The 16,185-nt window shown below is 47.7% G+C and overlaps 5 protein-coding genes across 5 annotated transcripts; 2 read left to right on the top strand and 3 right to left on the bottom strand.

Annotated features, from left to right (window-relative positions):
- Nucleotides 1-221: 221 nt before the first annotated feature.
- Nucleotides 222-3,529, bottom strand: PHATR_37029 (predicted protein; the record flags this gene model as incomplete). The annotated part of the gene is made up of 2 exons (XM_002185774.1): nucleotides 222-249; nucleotides 279-3,529. 2 exons carry the CDS (start codon nucleotides 3,527-3,529, stop codon nucleotides 222-224), a joined length of 3,279 nt encoding a protein of 1,092 aa, XP_002185810.1.
- Nucleotides 3,530-4,794: 1,265 nt separating this feature from the next.
- Nucleotides 4,795-6,636, bottom strand: PHATR_37028 (predicted protein; the record flags this gene model as incomplete). Its single annotated transcript, XM_002185773.1, has 3 exons — nucleotides 4,795-5,577; nucleotides 5,650-6,303; nucleotides 6,340-6,636. The coding sequence occupies 3 exons, from the start codon at nucleotides 6,634-6,636 to the stop codon at nucleotides 4,795-4,797; spliced, it is 1,734 nt and encodes a 577-aa protein (XP_002185809.1).
- Nucleotides 6,637-7,930: 1,294 nt separating this feature from the next.
- On the top strand, nucleotides 7,931-9,009 carry PHATR_37027 (predicted protein; the record flags this gene model as incomplete). Its single annotated transcript, XM_002185944.1, has 2 exons — nucleotides 7,931-8,229; nucleotides 8,250-9,009. The coding sequence occupies 2 exons, from the start codon at nucleotides 7,931-7,933 to the stop codon at nucleotides 9,007-9,009; spliced, it is 1,059 nt and encodes a 352-aa protein (XP_002185980.1).
- Nucleotides 9,010-10,417: 1,408 nt separating this feature from the next.
- PHATR_46954 (predicted protein) lies at nucleotides 10,418-12,950 on the bottom strand (the record flags this gene model as incomplete). The annotated part of the gene is made up of 4 exons (XM_002185772.1): nucleotides 11,753-12,950; nucleotides 11,189-11,671; nucleotides 10,465-11,102; nucleotides 10,418-10,441 (listed from the first exon to the last, which is right to left on the bottom strand). The coding sequence occupies exons 1-4, from the start codon at nucleotides 12,768-12,770 to the stop codon at nucleotides 10,418-10,420; spliced, it is 2,163 nt and encodes a 720-aa protein (XP_002185808.1). The 5' UTR covers nucleotides 12,771-12,950.
- A 708-nt stretch (nucleotides 12,951-13,658) lies between these two features.
- PHATR_46953 (predicted protein) lies at nucleotides 13,659-16,171 on the top strand. Its single transcript, XM_002185943.1, has 4 exons — nucleotides 13,659-14,609; nucleotides 14,654-14,814; nucleotides 14,954-15,983; nucleotides 16,037-16,171. Exons 1-4 carry the CDS (start codon nucleotides 13,986-13,988, stop codon nucleotides 16,127-16,129), a joined length of 1,908 nt encoding a protein of 635 aa, XP_002185979.1. The 5' UTR covers nucleotides 13,659-13,985; the 3' UTR covers nucleotides 16,130-16,171.
- Nucleotides 16,172-16,185: the final 14 nt, after the last annotated feature.

Below are 16,185 nucleotides of genomic sequence, written 5' to 3'. Positions count from 1 at the left end.
TGAATCTAGATCCCTTGTAGTTCTTGTCGCGTGGTAGAAGTGGGCCTTCGTGCGCGACGATGTCCTTGAAACTCCACTGTCGGTCCGTATCGTGAAGTTCCTTTTCTAGATCTGTCTCAATTTTATCTAGAATCTCGTTGTATGTCAGAATCTCATCGTGTTCACCATCATTAATTTCGACAAGAAAAGTCACATCCGAAGGCTTGTCTGGGTCAAGTATTTTACGGGTGATTCGTGCCCGAAAACGCTCTCCATCATCACGAGTGTCGGTGAGAAACGTGCGACCGATAAGATCATCAGGTGTAAAACCAGGCAACTCCTTAATGGCATAGGAATTTTGGTTTTCGGTTCTACGCGACTTGATAAAGTTGATGGGCTTAGGACCATTCTCCCCATCCTGTGACGCAAGGCGTAGGTTGGTTTGCCCGGAAATGGCCGCAGAACGAACACTAGATCGATATAGAATGCGGTTGGTGCGGTCGTTGAGGATCTTATAAGTGAGAGCGTCACCGACGGAGTCTGCGATGCCGACAAAATGTCCTTGTTGCTCGGTACCACCAGAGGGGAATGTCGCATCTTCAATTCTATAATAGACCGGTTCCCAAAAATGAAACTGAAGGAGAACACTGATATCAGGTGTAGAACCAGTAAGCACTTCGAGGGGGGTGCGATGATCGAGAGATTCATGCGCCAAATGGTTGAAGACATAGCAAACATATGTCACGCAAAGAAGCCAGGTGTTATCAGGAGCACCAGTAAGATTGAGAATGTTGTTCGTATTGGCTTCGATGGTGGCGATACGACGTTCGGCGAAGTTTTGGTGCTGATGGTTAGGCTCACTCTGCCACTGATCGATATTATATGCGCGTGTAATATCAGTGACCTTTTTACTGATCTCAACTTGAGCGCGATCACTGATTAGTTTGTCCATTGCACCACGGAAACGGATGTGATCTTCAAGGGTGTTGACAAACTCTTTATCAGTTTTCATGGGGTAGGCATCAGTGACAAGAGACCGTCTGCCAACGAAGAGTTGTGCAAATTTTGCACCATTGTCTACGGCGGGAGTGTCGGACCATATGGTATCAGTAGCGACCGGTTCGTTATGACGGTGTACATTTAAGGCTGGGAAACGAGACTTAAAATGTTTACGTAACGGTGCGTGATAGACTTCACGGGCATGCTGCGTGGTGGCCATGATGGTTTTCCGAACGGTGTCGGCAGAGACCCAGCCAAAGCAAGGACGAAGGGCTTCATAATCGTGCACATTACGTGTGACGTGATGCTGTTGGCACTGCATGATACGTGCAATGGCGTCATCACGGTAGTCGCATAGAGAAATGTGACGGTGAAGGTATTGGCCTGTATGATCAAAACGTGGTTCAACGTATGGGGGCTGGGGCAAGTCATGGATGCCATCGTACCATGAAGTCGCAAGGTCAATTTCATTGTCGAGTACAGAGGGGTCCCAATCGACGTCTGAGGTTAGGACAACATGCGGGAGGGACGCTAGTTCAGCATCAGTGGGGCGTCGCATGTCCATGTATGGAAGTCCCTGTCGAATATGGAGGGGAATGATATAGTCATCTAAAGTGACAATGCGCTGATTACCCCCTACCGTGCGTGAACGGTCTTCGACATGATTACGATAGTGTTCCAACTGCGCACTTGAATGAATGGTTTTACCCTTCCCCAGATGAGCATACTGGTTCATAATGAGAATGATGGGCCCATTTTGGGATTCAACACATCCAGCGGCAGTGACGATGTCCAAGTTTGGCAAGGTATGATCGTTGATACCTGTGATGTTTGCCGAACGTCCTGTTTTGAGCAGGACAATGACATCACCACCCGCAAGCCCTCCGTTAGCGCCACGGTCAACAAGGGATGCAGAAGTCTCGTTGGTAGTATGACGAGAGACTTGGTATTGCAGTACGTTAGATTGCAGTGATTTGGGCTTTTCTGATACGTCACGTGATGCGGCGAGTACCTTACGAATATCACCGCTGCTCATGCGACTGACACGCTCAGTAAGATGTGCGAGTAATTCAGTTTCAGGTGCGCAATCATGGAAGGTGTCCGTTGCGGTATGTTCCGTGCCAATGGTCTCGTGTGTATTGGCCTGCAGCGTTTGATGAGGCGGGCTACCATTTAATGGTGCCTGCTTGCCGGGTGCAGCCAAACCTTGGAGGATGGCCTTGGAATCATCAGAGAGCAAATTCCACATTTCACGAGGAATGTAAGGTCGTTCGCGATTAGTTGCCAGGGGACGGTTACGGGTACTGTTGTTACGGACGTGGGCATTGGCTTCGTATATGGCAGTCGGTGACACATCTATATCATAGTCTACATCTGGTTCGCTTTCAAAATCCGTCGGATGATAGGCTAGTTCAGTAGTATAGATATTGCGCTTGTTCTTGCCACTGCGAGAATTAGATAGATTATTACCGTTGTCGTAGAGCGATGCCGATGCAAGGAGGAGACTGAGGTAACTATCGTAGCTAATGGGACTACCACCTTTGGCTAAGTCGAGTGTTGCTGTGATTTTAACCTGTCGGAGTTCAGGTACATCATGAACAGCATTCTCCAAAAGACTAAGGCACAATTGCTGAGGAAGTTGCTCACCAGTAGGTACAGTGTCATTGTAAATACGCAAGTGATTCTTCCAGTGGAGAATAAATCCTTCTGCTGTACCTGTCCATGACGATCCGTATTTTGCAGTTGTGAGATACCCCAGAGTAGTAGACGAACTGATCTTTGCGCTGGCTGACTCCGTATAATGTTTCACGATTTTACGGAAAACTTCTTGGGCATTGAAATCAAAACTGTGCTCACGGACAATGTTCTTTCCCATGTCCGTCTGAAGAGTATGCTCTAGAGCAGAATATACAAACTTGTTCTGTTCTTCAAAGAGGGACTTTTCCAAAGGATCGGTAGGAATGTAGTTTGGGTCTAGAACCTTGTCAACGTTATGTGTTACGGCAGTAACAACAAACGAACGATAGAAGTTGTCCCAGTATCGGTCATCTTTGAGCACAGGATAGTGAGTTTTATCACGTTTTATCCCACGCTTGAAATCCTCGACAGCCGAACGTGTCTTTCCTGTGGGACTCTGAACAGTCGGGGGAACAGTGGCAGGTGCAGTGGCCGTCGAAACCTGGCCAAGTGCTGACCGACGGTACAGGACAAAGTCCTCGTTGTTGAGTGCAACGAGCTCGGAGTTCTTCAAAGGAGCCCCCTTTTGGTCTTTTAAGGATGCTTGCCAACGTAGGAAGTGACGTATGATCTGTCGATGTGCCATGATTAGAGGGATGCGTGACGGATTTTCGGGACCGTCAGGAATGGCAGGAGGAGTGTACTCAAGAGAGTCGAGTTCGTTCTCAAAGATGCACAAGAGATTGTCAGCCGATTCATATCCTTGTTGATCAAAGGCAAGACGAATAGGATGTCCTTGGGGAAGAAGGAGTACATTGTCCAGAAAATGGGCATAGACGGCTACACTTGTCATTTGCCGGGTGGCAGGAACCATAGTGGCCTGAGAAGCCAAAACGGTATAGAGGTTCTTGAAAATTACTACTTATGTGTTCGGGTCCTTCGCTGTATACTATAGCGGACTTCGTTAGTATGACCCTACACCAGTGAACGAAGCTAGCACTGGTACACTCACTTCTACCTCCGTAGGTAGTGTCCTCGGGGACTGACGAGGGTTTGATTAGCCCCCCCGCACTGCTTTAAGCCGGGCAGTAAGTCCGTCCCAACCGGAATCAGGGCTGAGGTCTTCAGGCCTATTGGTATTTCTACCTCACCTGACTAGAGCAACCCATAGTCACGAAGCGGCCCTGCCGACAAGCCCTGAAGACTCCAAGGGGGGTTCGGCACCGGCGACTCCGAGGAAGTAGGGAGGCCACGAGTAACTTACCGACAAGACCCTGAAGCAGTACTAGTGGGTCCTCGGTACCAGTTAGCGTGAGGGAGTAGGGAAGCGGCTTTCAAACAATGTGTCACACAAGCCGATAAATATCACCTTAAGTGATACCTCTGGCACTTATACAACACGAATGGATGTAAGCAATTTAGTTCTCAAAATTCACGGAGCTCGTGGAAATTTGAGAACGGCCTTAAGTAGACTTAAGGGATGTTTACCAGTAACGACTGTGCGGATGAGCAGCAGTGGTTTGACGTGCTGTCAAGACTGTTAATCTGTTACGTAGTACAACCAATGTACGTACGAAAGACAGGAAACGCAGTGTCGACAAAGTCTGGTAAACGAAGGTTGGGCGTTATTACGAACGACCTGCGATACACCTAAGCGAGCCTAGGGACTGTAAAACTCAACTCGCTTACGACGCTCCCCACGGGTTAGACAGCGGATACGAGGACCTATGCTAATGCAATATTTGGATCAATGACTTTCTAAAACAATGAGAGAAAGATTATTCTACATCTAGTCCATGAGAACCAGTCTGTTCACCCAAGTGAAAGACCTCTTACCATGTGCCAGATAACCTTACTCTCACATAGAGTAATATCTCTTCTAAATATAAATCCCACACAGAATCACTCAGCAAGTACCCAATCCTGTCTGTACCTTGCCTTATGATTTGTGGGACTGTCTCCTAATCTCCATTCTTGTATCCAGCTCCCGCGACTTCCAATACAGGACAACCTCGATGATGACGTGAATACAACGGGTCGTATAATAGGGCCGACATGAATACCACGATTCCACCATTGTCTCCATCCTCATTCACACTTCCGACATCACCCTTAGATGACGATTGTCCTAGAGACATGTCACCTTGGTGTATATCGTGACACTTGTACGACGGGATTGGTGTCGAAATTGATGTCATCAGGATCAACAGAGGCAGACAGGGTGACCTTGGGCTTGGTGGAGCGTAGGTTGGACCGTTGCTGGTCAAGGTGTCCCTTGACCATAGGGACGGACTGTGGGGGGTGCCGTTTTACCTGTGCAGACGTGATGTCCGGAAAGGTTGTGAGGCGGCCTTTGTCAATGGCCTTGCACCATGTCGAAAGTTGGGGCGAGAATAAGGATGCATGAACAAAAGCAATGCGGTCGGCAAGGGTCCCTGAGTGGTCTCCGAGGTGATTCGCAAAATTTTTGTCGTGCACAGGCGCATGCAATTCTGTGGCGGGCGGATTGGGCGTTACAGGGGAGTCGAGGGTCCACAATCGGGTGTAAGGAGAACGGCCGCCGCGGAGAACGACAGTGTTATTGAGCGCAATGCGGACTGTGTCAGATGTGAACGTGGCGGTACAGCCGTGGTCACAAAGTTGGCCGATGGAAATGAGGGATCCATTCGAGAGACCGGGAAAGATATGGGCGGTACGAGCTGCCGGAGGAAGCGAGGGAATGTTGAGTTCGGTGATATGACTCGAAGTGATTGTGCGACCATCAGGGAGGACCACATTGATGCCGGGGACCGTCGGTTGGCAATGTATGTGAGCAATGTTGGTGCTCAAAAAATGTCCGGTACAGCCAGTGTCTGCAATGGCGTCGGGAGGGAAAAATGGCGGGGAGGAAGCTAACGGAGGAGTGTTTGGTGCAACTGAAGACTTATTTTTGTTATGATAAGTATTCAGCGGCACACTCAACAGTTTGGCCGTCCCTCTTTCCTATTTGGGCACCGGTGGCGTGTATTGATAGGTCTTAGTCGACCCGCCTTGTTTGTTGTGCAATGTAGCGCCGGTTTTGTGCCCCGGGGCCTGTTTTTCACATGTCGCACTGGTGTGCTTTGTGTTGTGAACGATGCCGTGGGTCCAGCAATACGATTTGCCCTTGGTGACAGTACTCTGATTTGCGGTGTGGTAACCCGCAGAGCTGCTGGTGGCGGTGAGGGCGAGATCCTTGTTGGCCTTCTGGAAATGTTTTTTGAAATTTGCCAAAGTTTTATCGGCTTCATCTTTATAACGCCAGTTGCGAGAAGCAAGATCAAAGAGTCCGGTTTTTTCGATGATCTGGTAGCCGATGCGAGCGATAATGCGTTCGTCCATGACTTGGCCAGACGCGATGATAAACTGATTGCCTTTTTCAAGCTGCTGGAAGAGTTGCTGGATAGGCGTTGGTGGATGCCAGGCGGCTTTCATGTGTTCGTCGTTGGCGATGAGATCCGAAGCCTGAATTTTACCAAAAGTTTCCCAGAGATGAGAAAGGATTTCGAGGGGAGAGACTTTGTTAAAGCCTCGTGTAGGATGACCGAGAGATTCGATGTATTCGATGGGAATGGCTTCAAGGAGTTGATTGCGAAACGCTTTAATGGCGTTGTGATAGAGGTCAAACAGCTTTTGTCATTTGTCGTTCTGGCGGTTAGCTTCGACAATTTGAGGGGCTGTGGCGTTGGCAGCGTGAACTGGGTCGAAAGGCGGTTGCACAGGAGGAATGCATGGAATGCCGTCGGTCATTTCGAGGTACTCGGTTTCGGAAATTACGAGAAAAAGGTGACCGTGTTGGCCATCTCCAAGAGTGGAGGAAAGGGTCTCCGCATTGTCATTGATTTCATACTGAAGCTGATGGAGCGACAAGTAATCGGGTTCGGTTGTCGCGGTAGCAATCGGGGTGAGTTTGCTGTGCGGAAACGAGTCAATGAGGTCTTTGGGAGTAGACTTGGTGGTCATGATGACGAAAGCGATCGGATCTTTCGGATGTGGTTTTGTTGGCCTTGCAGGTTAGACTGGAACTTGTTTGGCAGACAACAGAGGAGAGGACGAGATGTCGTCGTGTGCGATAGGTGATATCGTGAGGAAATTGGAAAATTGACGTTCTTATTAGTTCTATTGATGAGCTCTACAAACGCAAGAACGCAAATGATGGAAATCGATGAACTAATAAGATTTATGACTAGTTTGAGAATCGTGATTGAGTTTGTATGATGCAGCTGAATCGCCAATGACTGTTTCATATGGCGATGACTTGTTTGAAATGTAAACGGGAAGACTAGAACGTTCGTAGGACGTTAAAGCTCTGTATGTAACCGTGATAGGTTCTTTGGTACTATCAATCTTGTCACAACGGATTGGGAAAGATTTAGTAGGCCCAATGGAATTATCAACAAAATCTACGGCCAACGAATACTCTCCAGTCCCACCACGTAACAGAGAAGGATACAATGCACGACTCGCGTCGGTCAGAGCCGAAACGGAACTCACGGTCGGCGGGAAGATACCGTAGGTAGTCTGCCCTTCGTGTGTTGACTGTGGGTAGAGACGATTCCCGTTTGACCCGTCTGTGGGTCCTGCGCCATTTGCGAAAGAGCACGAGCTCATCCCATTCACGACTCAAAGAGCTCGCAGATTCTTCTCCGTCAGAATTTGATTCTTTTTCCTGTCTGACAAGAGAGACCGAATCCTATTAAACGTCCCATTTTCCACGTCATCGTATGACGTCTACATGAAAATTTCTCCTTGAGATGCCTCCACGTGGAAGCTTTGAATCAACGGAATCTTTGTTTTCGCCGGCTCCGAGTCCTTTCCCCTCGATTTTGAATTGTTATCAACATAGTACTGACCGTTTATCCCAATTCCATTTACAGTTAAAATGCCGGAAGGACCCTCAAAAAGGAAGTGTGCTTTTGTGGATTAGATGGAGACATACCGCTGCCGCCGGCACAACGTTCGAAATACAATAAAATCTACCACTCTATAATGCTCACGTATTTCACAATACCTACGGACTGTGTGTGAGTGTGTGTGTGTGAGAGAGAGAGAGAGAGAGAGCCTCGGTAACAGTCTCCAGCATTTCACAGTCTCACCCGTCAAACCAGTCGGAGATAGTTCGGTTGCGAGCGTCTTGATCTGCAACAGCCCTCATTCGAACGAAAGAAAAGTCCCCGCACAAGAATCTAGACACTTTGCCTGCCTGCCTGTCTATCGAACCAACCTCCCCACACTACACTAGCCTACCTACCTCCACATGTCGGGAAGAAGAGGTGCAACTGCCAATGGGGAAGGTAGTCGCCGAGAAAAGTTGTACGAGAGCATCATGGGTATCGCGATATGCACTACTAACGCTACTGCCATTCCGGGAAACGCCGATGAAACTGCCGCTGCCGAGGCGGCCGCCAAAGCGCTTTCCTCCCGACTCGTTACCTTTGTCACTGGCTCACCAAAAAAGCCCGAGTGGACGTCCACCCGGAATTGTGTATTGTCAATGGGGAAGCCACGGACGGGACCCGAAACGCCCCTGTGCTGCTTTTTGAAAAGCATCCAACGGTAAGGGCCCGACACACAAGGGATCGCACCATGGGATGTCAAGTACAAGCAGCCCGGGAACTCAAACCGGAAGAAGTACTCATGACCATGCCACAATCCGCCATGATTTCACCCAATCTGGTGACCGCGAGTGATGCCGGAAAGGTGGTCTTGGCGTGCATCTCACACGCAACCGGCACGGAAGGATTCTGGGACTTAGTGGAAAACACAACCTTGTGCAAAGCAACCTTTTTGCCCAAAGTGGTGGGGAATACGGGGCCACAGTTGTTGGTCAAGATTTGGCAGGAACGCAAAAAGGTGGAAGCCCTATTTAACCATCGGAAAAATAGTCCCACTACGGCTACCATTGGGGCGTACTCATTAGCGGCATCCAAAGGTGTGTCCACACAAGCGCCGGTATTGGCATTGCTTATTCATCTGCAATTTTCCAACACCAGTCAACCCGGGGTCTCATCCGGCATACAAAAATTGCAAATGGCGCTGGAGAGTAACGACGGCAACGCCTTGCGGTCAGCAACCAGTGTGCAAGTCCCTTCCGGGGCCCCGGAGACCTTTGCTCCGTGCGCATGGACTCTACCATCCTCTGTGTCGATTCCGCTGTGCTGGAAACGTAATGAGCTTGCACTCTTGGCAGGATGCATTCCGGGAGTATCCTTGTTGAAAGAGGTTGTCACCAGCACATTACAGCTTGACCCGGAGTTCACCGCCTTGCTGGAGGCCGGCATTCTGGAACACTTCCCGGAAACATTTCCACCGAGACTCTTGACCTGGGAGCATTGAATTTGGGCGGCGGCGTGCTCTTCTTCTCGGGTATTACCGGCTACCAGTTATTTGAACGAAGGCAATACTAGCGCGTCCACGTTTGTACCGACAACTGGCCAGGAGCTTCAATCACCACCCGATATTTGTATGATTCCTTTACTGGACATGCTAAATCACAAAACGGAAGCCCACCAGGTGACCTGGAAACCGTGCGTTCCAGAATCAAACGTCAATGTCGAAGACAGCCCGGGACCCGCGTCGCATCCACCACAGGCAATCGTTCACAAGCGTGTTCGCAAAGGGTCGGAAGTATATTGCTGTTACGGCCTTCTCAGTAATCAAGATCTCATACTCCGCTACGGCTTTGCGCAAATGAATAATCCCAGTGACGAGATCAAAATTGGGTGGACCTTGTTGGATGCGGCCGGCCTGTTCTTCTCAGGTATTGCTGGCTACCAGTTATTTGAATGCAGGCAATTCCAGCGCGTCCACAGTTGTGCCAATAACTGGCCAGGAGCTTCAATCAACAACCGACAGACAAAAAAACCTCGCTATCAATACATCACCAAAGAATTCTACGCAATTACCTTGCTTTTACATTTACCGCAAGCTCAAAAAGTTTGTGTAAGCCATTTGGCTCATTTGACAACTCTGCATTGCTCAATACTAGACACAACTATTTGATTACTACTACAACCAAGTGTTTGTTTACTATTACGCAGGCTTTGTGCCATGGGTCTTGCGTCGTTTGTTAGAGAGTGCACACACTGAGACAACACTACTGCCATTGTTATGACTTGATGATTGTGCTGATAGTTGGCCTCTTTTCCTTGCAAGGAATGTGCTCATATACAACAACAGCTCATTCCCATCGTCTTGCAAGTTGCTGGAATCCAGGACATTGGCAATCTCTTTGGACAGAGGAATAATGCATTCGTAGAAAGACTTTGTTGATCTATTGAGGGCAAAATCCTGGTCTTCGAATGAGGGAAAGGTAATGTTGTCTGTTCTATCTGAAAGAATAGTTTCTTGGGAAAACTGAGCTGGAGGATTTACCTCAACATTGTTGCTAAACCCTGCTTTTGCCATTGCCTGTAAGATTGTTGACTTGCTGTAATTGGAGCAATAACACTCAGCAGGATGGACCTTGAATTTTGATGAAACATCTGTTACCACTGGAATATCTGCAAGCTTGTTTGATAGTGGAAGGAGAGGGCCATCCACATCATGGTTTCGCAGAGACTCGCAAAGTGTGGACACCTCATGGAATCTTTCATTATTGTTGCTCTTGCTATAGCCACAGAGACTGTAAATGGACCACCACACAACACTAACGTCATGATGAGTAACTCCCTTGTATTCTGGACAAATTGCGGTCAAGATACACATAATGTGTCGACAAGGAAGACCAATGCGGCAAAAATATTCACAAGAGCAATAGAGCCGCCGCCTACAGATTTTTACAAGACGTACCCGCTGAAAGAGGGGGATGGGGGCACTTTGCTTCACCATTACTGGTTTTGGGTTGCAATGTTTCACATGGAAGGTGTCAAGTGCCACACGTTCAAGGCCGTAGGCTTTATGTAGTTTCCACTCTTTAACAATTAGAGATTCACCCAAAGTATTTAGATGCTTGGAAGTTGGCAGGTCTGACCAAAGTTTGTGACGAATACTTTGTTGGCCAGCAGCAAGCTCTTTAGCCAATGTATTGACACTGGCATTCTTAGTGAGCACTGACGCAGATTGGTCAATGGTGTACTGTGGCAACACAGGAGCAGCAGAATTCTTTAAGCCATTGTTTGTGCCCTCATGAGCTGAGTTCACAAATGTGTCATAGTGTCGAACAGTCTTACGCTTGTGAAAACAGTAATGTGATTCGTGTGGTTCAACGTTCTCTCGGATAAATTGGAAGATCCTTGATGCATTTTGTTGACCCATGACAGACACAACTTCCAATGACTGCATGTATGCAAACAAAAGGGACTTGGAGATATTGTACTCCTTCTCTGTCTCACACTGCCATGGCTGCATCCATGAATACAGCCAACTCTTGATAATCTTAGTGACTACCTCAAATTTATTTCTGTTACATACATCTACCAACTGATACCCTATGTTTTGCATAGAAAAGAGCAATTATAAGAAAGCAGTAGACAGAAATACAATGCAACACAAGTCTGCTTTGACCACAAGTTACCTGGGCATTTTCTTTTCCAGCCTCGATCAACAATATGCCAACCACATCGGACTCGAAGAACATCAGGAAACAGCAAAGCTATGGCAATGTCAAGCTGGGAGGTCTCTTGTGAATCTCCATCTGTTATAATGACCTTTATTCTCTTTGTCCATTTTGTCCCAAGAAGTGAGGGCAGAACAAGACGGAATAACCAACGGAAAACAAAAGCTCGCTCATTTGGAAGGAACACACGAAGTATAGTGAAGTGCTTTCCACTTGAATCACGGCCTGTCATTGTCAAAAGAGGACGGCCTTCCTTGTTTGTATCTGCAGTGGAATCCACATGAACAACTTCTGGAAACAATTGGAATAGGCGCTTTTCTTTTGGATGAATCCAAGCACATCCAATCATTAGCTTCTGGCTGTTTTCAAGCTTGTATGAATCTCGGTGTTCATTGGCAAATCTAAGCATATCCTCATTTTCTTTTGGGGGAAGCTTCACTGCTGTTGATGAACCCAACCAATCATTTACATTGTGGGTCTCGCTAACTAAAGAGCTTGGACTTGTGAGTGACACAGACTCACCATCTGTCATACCCAGCAAACAAGAAGTCAAGGAGTTGTTATCCACCGTAGCCTGACAACTAGTACTTGTGCTGTTACTTGCCAACTCTGTTGGCACATGGTTGTACAGCAGTGAATAGTTCACTCCGTGCAACTTAAAATGTTCAAACATTCGCTCAGAATCACTTAAGGCATCAATGTTGATCGAACTTCCATCCACCAACAATGCCATGGTAATCTTCTCTGCCATGTTGTGCATGTAGCGAACTTGTGAATGGCTCAAGAGGCGTCCTGTTCTTTGAAAGTGGACATTGCGAGCCACAGCATGAAGTGCTTTTGCAGCACCAATAGACTCAACAACATCCCGTTCCGCATCTGCTACAAGACGCTTTGGAAATGTCATATGCTTTCCTGCCAGCTTGACATGGTTGGTGTGTTTGATGTTCCCGTATCCGCAATACAAGTAATAACCGTTTTTGTCCCATTTGATAGTAAAACTCATACGACAAACAGAATTTGCATTGTCTGGACGCATGCTGCTTGTTCTTCTTGGCATTCTCTTGCCATTAGGCCCTCGGGAATTTTTTCTGTCACTGTGGAGGGAGCCATTTCGGAAGGTTTTCACTTTATCCTTGTCTGTCAGCCCTCTTTGGTAGACTCGACCACATTTACATATCAACTTTTTACTGTTCCGGGCATTGCCGGTGCCACCACCATTTGAAATGATTGCGGATCCTTGCTCTAGTGCTGCACTTTCAAGATCATTCTTCAATACTTCCCAGCCATCATGTAAAGGGTATTTGCTCTGGCAAAAGTATACTTTCTGGCCTTTGTACTTTGATTTTGTGTACTCCAGAAGGTTGTTGCAATAGGAGAGTGTTGCTGGCATACCAGGTAATACTGGAAGAACAACTGGAAAAGCAATTAGAGCATCCCAAGATTGAAGGTCATTTTTCAATTCATCAATTGCCTTTTGCAATGACTCCGTTGTTAGGAGCTGGGACAATGCATCTGTAAATTTTGCAAGGGAAGATGCCATTGTTGCAATCACTGTCGCCCCGGAACCCCAAAACTGTACTTCCGTCTCCGTCTTCGTTGCAACACAGGGAAACCCAAAACCGCACTTCCGTCGCCGTTACCGCCACCACGCCGCACTGCCTTTTGCGCGTCAAAGCTTCCGTTGCTCTCCGTAAAGAACTTCTGTCTCCGTCTCCGTTGCGACACAGGGAAACCCAAAACTGTACTTCCGTCTCCGTTGCAACACAGGGAAACCCAAAACTGTACTTCCGTCTCCGTTGCGACACAGGGAAACCCAAAACTGTACTTCCGTCTCCGTTGCGACACAGGGAAACCCAAAACTGTACTTCCGTCTCCGTTGCAACACAGGGAAACCCAAAACTCTACTTCCGTCGCCGTTACCGCCACCACGCCACACTGCCTTTTGCGCGTCAAAGCTTCCGTCGAGCTCCGCACTGTACGTCCAAATCTGAATTTTGCGGTACTAGACAATTCTCCTGGGTGAGATGCAACTTGTATTTGTTTTTTGTTTGCATAGAAGCCATCCTTTTTACGTACCGGTAGCTATCTCCATCAAGAATACCCCTTTATTTCAATCAGTCAAACTTCCCTGGATATGTGATTTTTCACGGTCAATTTTTTTGATTTACATTGCCGGCTCGAGATTCCAAACGGAAGCGCCGGCCGGGCTGCATGCTTGACTCTGAGTCTGAAAACCAAAAAATTGCTTTTGCAGGATTCCATCTCTGATTGATGACGTGGAAAATGGGACGTTTAATAGGATTCTCCATCGAACTCTTGCCGCTCGTCTTTCTGTCAAAATGTGTTATAATTGGCACGTGGATCTTTCTTTCCCCAAAGAGGTATCTTTTGCAACGTGTCTATTTGCGGTATCCTCGTTCGTGCAGGATTCTGTCAACAATGTTGTCTCGCGTTCGTCACGGTAGCTGTCAGCATCTGTCATCGACGATCGTTCACTTCCGAATCCGTTTTCGGGTTTGAAGCTATCAGCATTTCACCAAAGATCCTCCATTTGTCCCCTACGAAACACTCTTGGTGGTTACGTTTCTATCCTTCCAACAGAGAAGCGCTTGCTACGCAATCTGTAATAGCTCCGTTTCCAGGCAGAACACTTTCGACTCTGAGTTGTCGGGATCTATCGACGGACGGAAGGAACATCCATACACGTATCGCATTTACGTATCGCATACACGCACCCGTCGTCGACACGAAAAGGATGAACGCGTTTACTACGGGACCGGAGTCAACTGCTGCCGACCGCCATAACAGACGCGCCACGGGAATTTCTTCCGAGGCAGAAGAACGCCGGATGGAAACCTTGGAAATCATGAACACACCAGTCGAAAACGATGCGGAAGAGGAGAATGATGATGACGACGACGAAGAAGAAGAGGCGCTGGCGCCTGTTGCTGGATGGAGATTCTGGTGGATCTTTGCCAGGTTTCCGCTGGGTCTGCTCCTCGTTAACACGATCCTTCTCGCTTTAATCACCCTATACAATCCACAATACTCGCCTTCGTATATTGTGGGAAACTCGACGGACGTTGAAATGAACGACGACTTCGATTCCGACGAGCGAAGGGATTTCGGGCTTGCGCAGTTCAGTGCGCTCGAACTGCAATCATGGATTGTCAAATGCGGGATGGTAGCCCTCTTAGCTTGCCTGGATGCTATTGTCTTTTACTGGTTCACAGTACGTCTCAAGAAGGGCATGGAATTGCTTGCGCAAAAGGCTCAGCAAGAAGAGCCTCAAGGACGGCCAGTCGCAAATGAGAATCTGAGCAGGACAAGAACGGCACCGTTGCACAAGTTGGACTTGAACTACAGCGAACTGGACCAAGTACACGCTCGGGTGACCCAAAAGATAGACTCGTATCTATTTAGGGACCCAGCGCGGCAACCGACCGTCCCAATCTTGGTCAGCCTGTTGTACCTACTGACGGCACTCACAGTGACTGCTTGTCTGACTACGCTATCACTTTTGATATTTTTGTACAGCTCCGAAGGATCTTCCATGTGCTTGGAGAGCATCACATCACAGTCAAGTGAATCCGTGGAATTTGATATTGACTCGATTGAAAATATCCCGCAAGAGTTACAGGAATGGGCAAGTCCGAGATATTCATATTCTGATGGATCATCATACATTCATATGAGTGACGGAACTACTTACTTTCGCGGTAGAATGGCCGAAAAGGAACATCATGGTTGGGATTCCTATATGGATACGGAAACACTAGTTGCGACCAACGTAAATGGAAATCTTACTGTGTACAGTCAACTCCACGAACCGCATAGCTTCGTGAGTATTAACGAAGGTTCTGGTGAAACAATGGAAGGATTCTGTTTCCTCTATACGGAGTTTGCTGGACACGACGACGAGGAAATATATGAATACACAACGCAAGCAGTTGCGTGTGTATCTTCCAATGAAAACATAAGTCAGGGATTTCGAAACACAACTCTTCTAAACAGTGACGGAGGGGGATGGTTAGAATCCGTTGGCAAAGCTCACGATGGACGATACTGGATCAGGCTGCAAGAGGATAGATTTGTTGATGAGTGGTCGTCGTATCAAGAGGTTTTGCATATCATACAGCTGGACCCGCAGTCGATGATGTATACTGTAGTTGTAAACTCAACTTCCTTCCCCGATTTTCAACAACCCTTGAGGAACGAAGGAAGTAGATGTTTCCGCTGGACTAGCGGCATTGGGTACGTTGCTGCCGCAATATCTCTGTTTCTTTCGGCGCTGGTGCTCCTACTATTCATCAAGACAAAGTCGGGAGCAGGTTGCTTGGCGTTGTCTATCTTTGCAGTCCGACTTTGGCTGGAAGAAACTTGGCTAGACGAAACTTGGCTAGACATGCTGAGTCCAGTATTGCTTGTTTTTACATTCATATGCTTGTGCACGGCATCACTCAGCCTTGCCGTCCGAGAGATGGTGTTATGGGGAATATATAGCGTCATTGTGGTGCAATTGGTTTTAGCTTTTGTGAACCGAGAATTTCCGGTAATGGGGACTATTGGACTAGGTATGGGCCTCGCGCTGGACCATCCTGTACTTCAGCTGGGTGGGTGGATCGGAGCGCCTTTATCGGTTTGTATTCTCTTGTACTATGCGATAGTTGGCTATTTCGGCAACACTTATGGTGGCTACTTCTACTATGATCGACAGTATACTACTACTCTACTGATTGTTGCATGCATCCCTGTAAGTATAATTATCGGTTGCGGGATGGTGACGGCAGGCCTTTACTTTTCAAGGTCTCGTGCAGTCTTGTTGTTCTATCTGAGGCGCTTCTGGCGATCTCTTCGTGTGAAACTGCGGAGGCGAAGTCGGCCTCAAAGCAGCAATAGCGAAATGGTCTAGTTCACATAAAATTCTTGTTTGTATTTATGAACACCGAGGTTTG

Source organism: Phaeodactylum tricornutum, chromosome 11, assembly GCF_000150955.2.
Source record: "Phaeodactylum tricornutum CCAP 1055/1 chromosome 11, complete sequence".
Taxonomy (NCBI): Eukaryota; Bacillariophyta; class Bacillariophyceae; order Surirellales; family Neidiaceae; genus Phaeodactylum; species Phaeodactylum tricornutum.
Note: the sequence above shows the minus strand (reverse complement) of the source record. Positions and strands in the feature narration are given on the sequence as shown.

Coding starts and splice junctions, on each gene's coding strand:
- PHATR_46953 (XM_002185943.1), top strand. CDS start 13,986: ATGAACGCGTTTACTACGGGACCGGAGTCAACTGCTGCCGACCGCCAT. Junction 14,610..14,653: donor ACTACAGCGAACTGGACCAA/GTACACGCTCGG, acceptor GTATCTATTTAG/GGACCCAGCGCGGCAACCGA. Junction 14,815..14,953: donor GAGCATCACATCACAGTCAA/GTGAATCCGTGG, acceptor CTTTCGCGGTAG/AATGGCCGAAAAGGAACATC.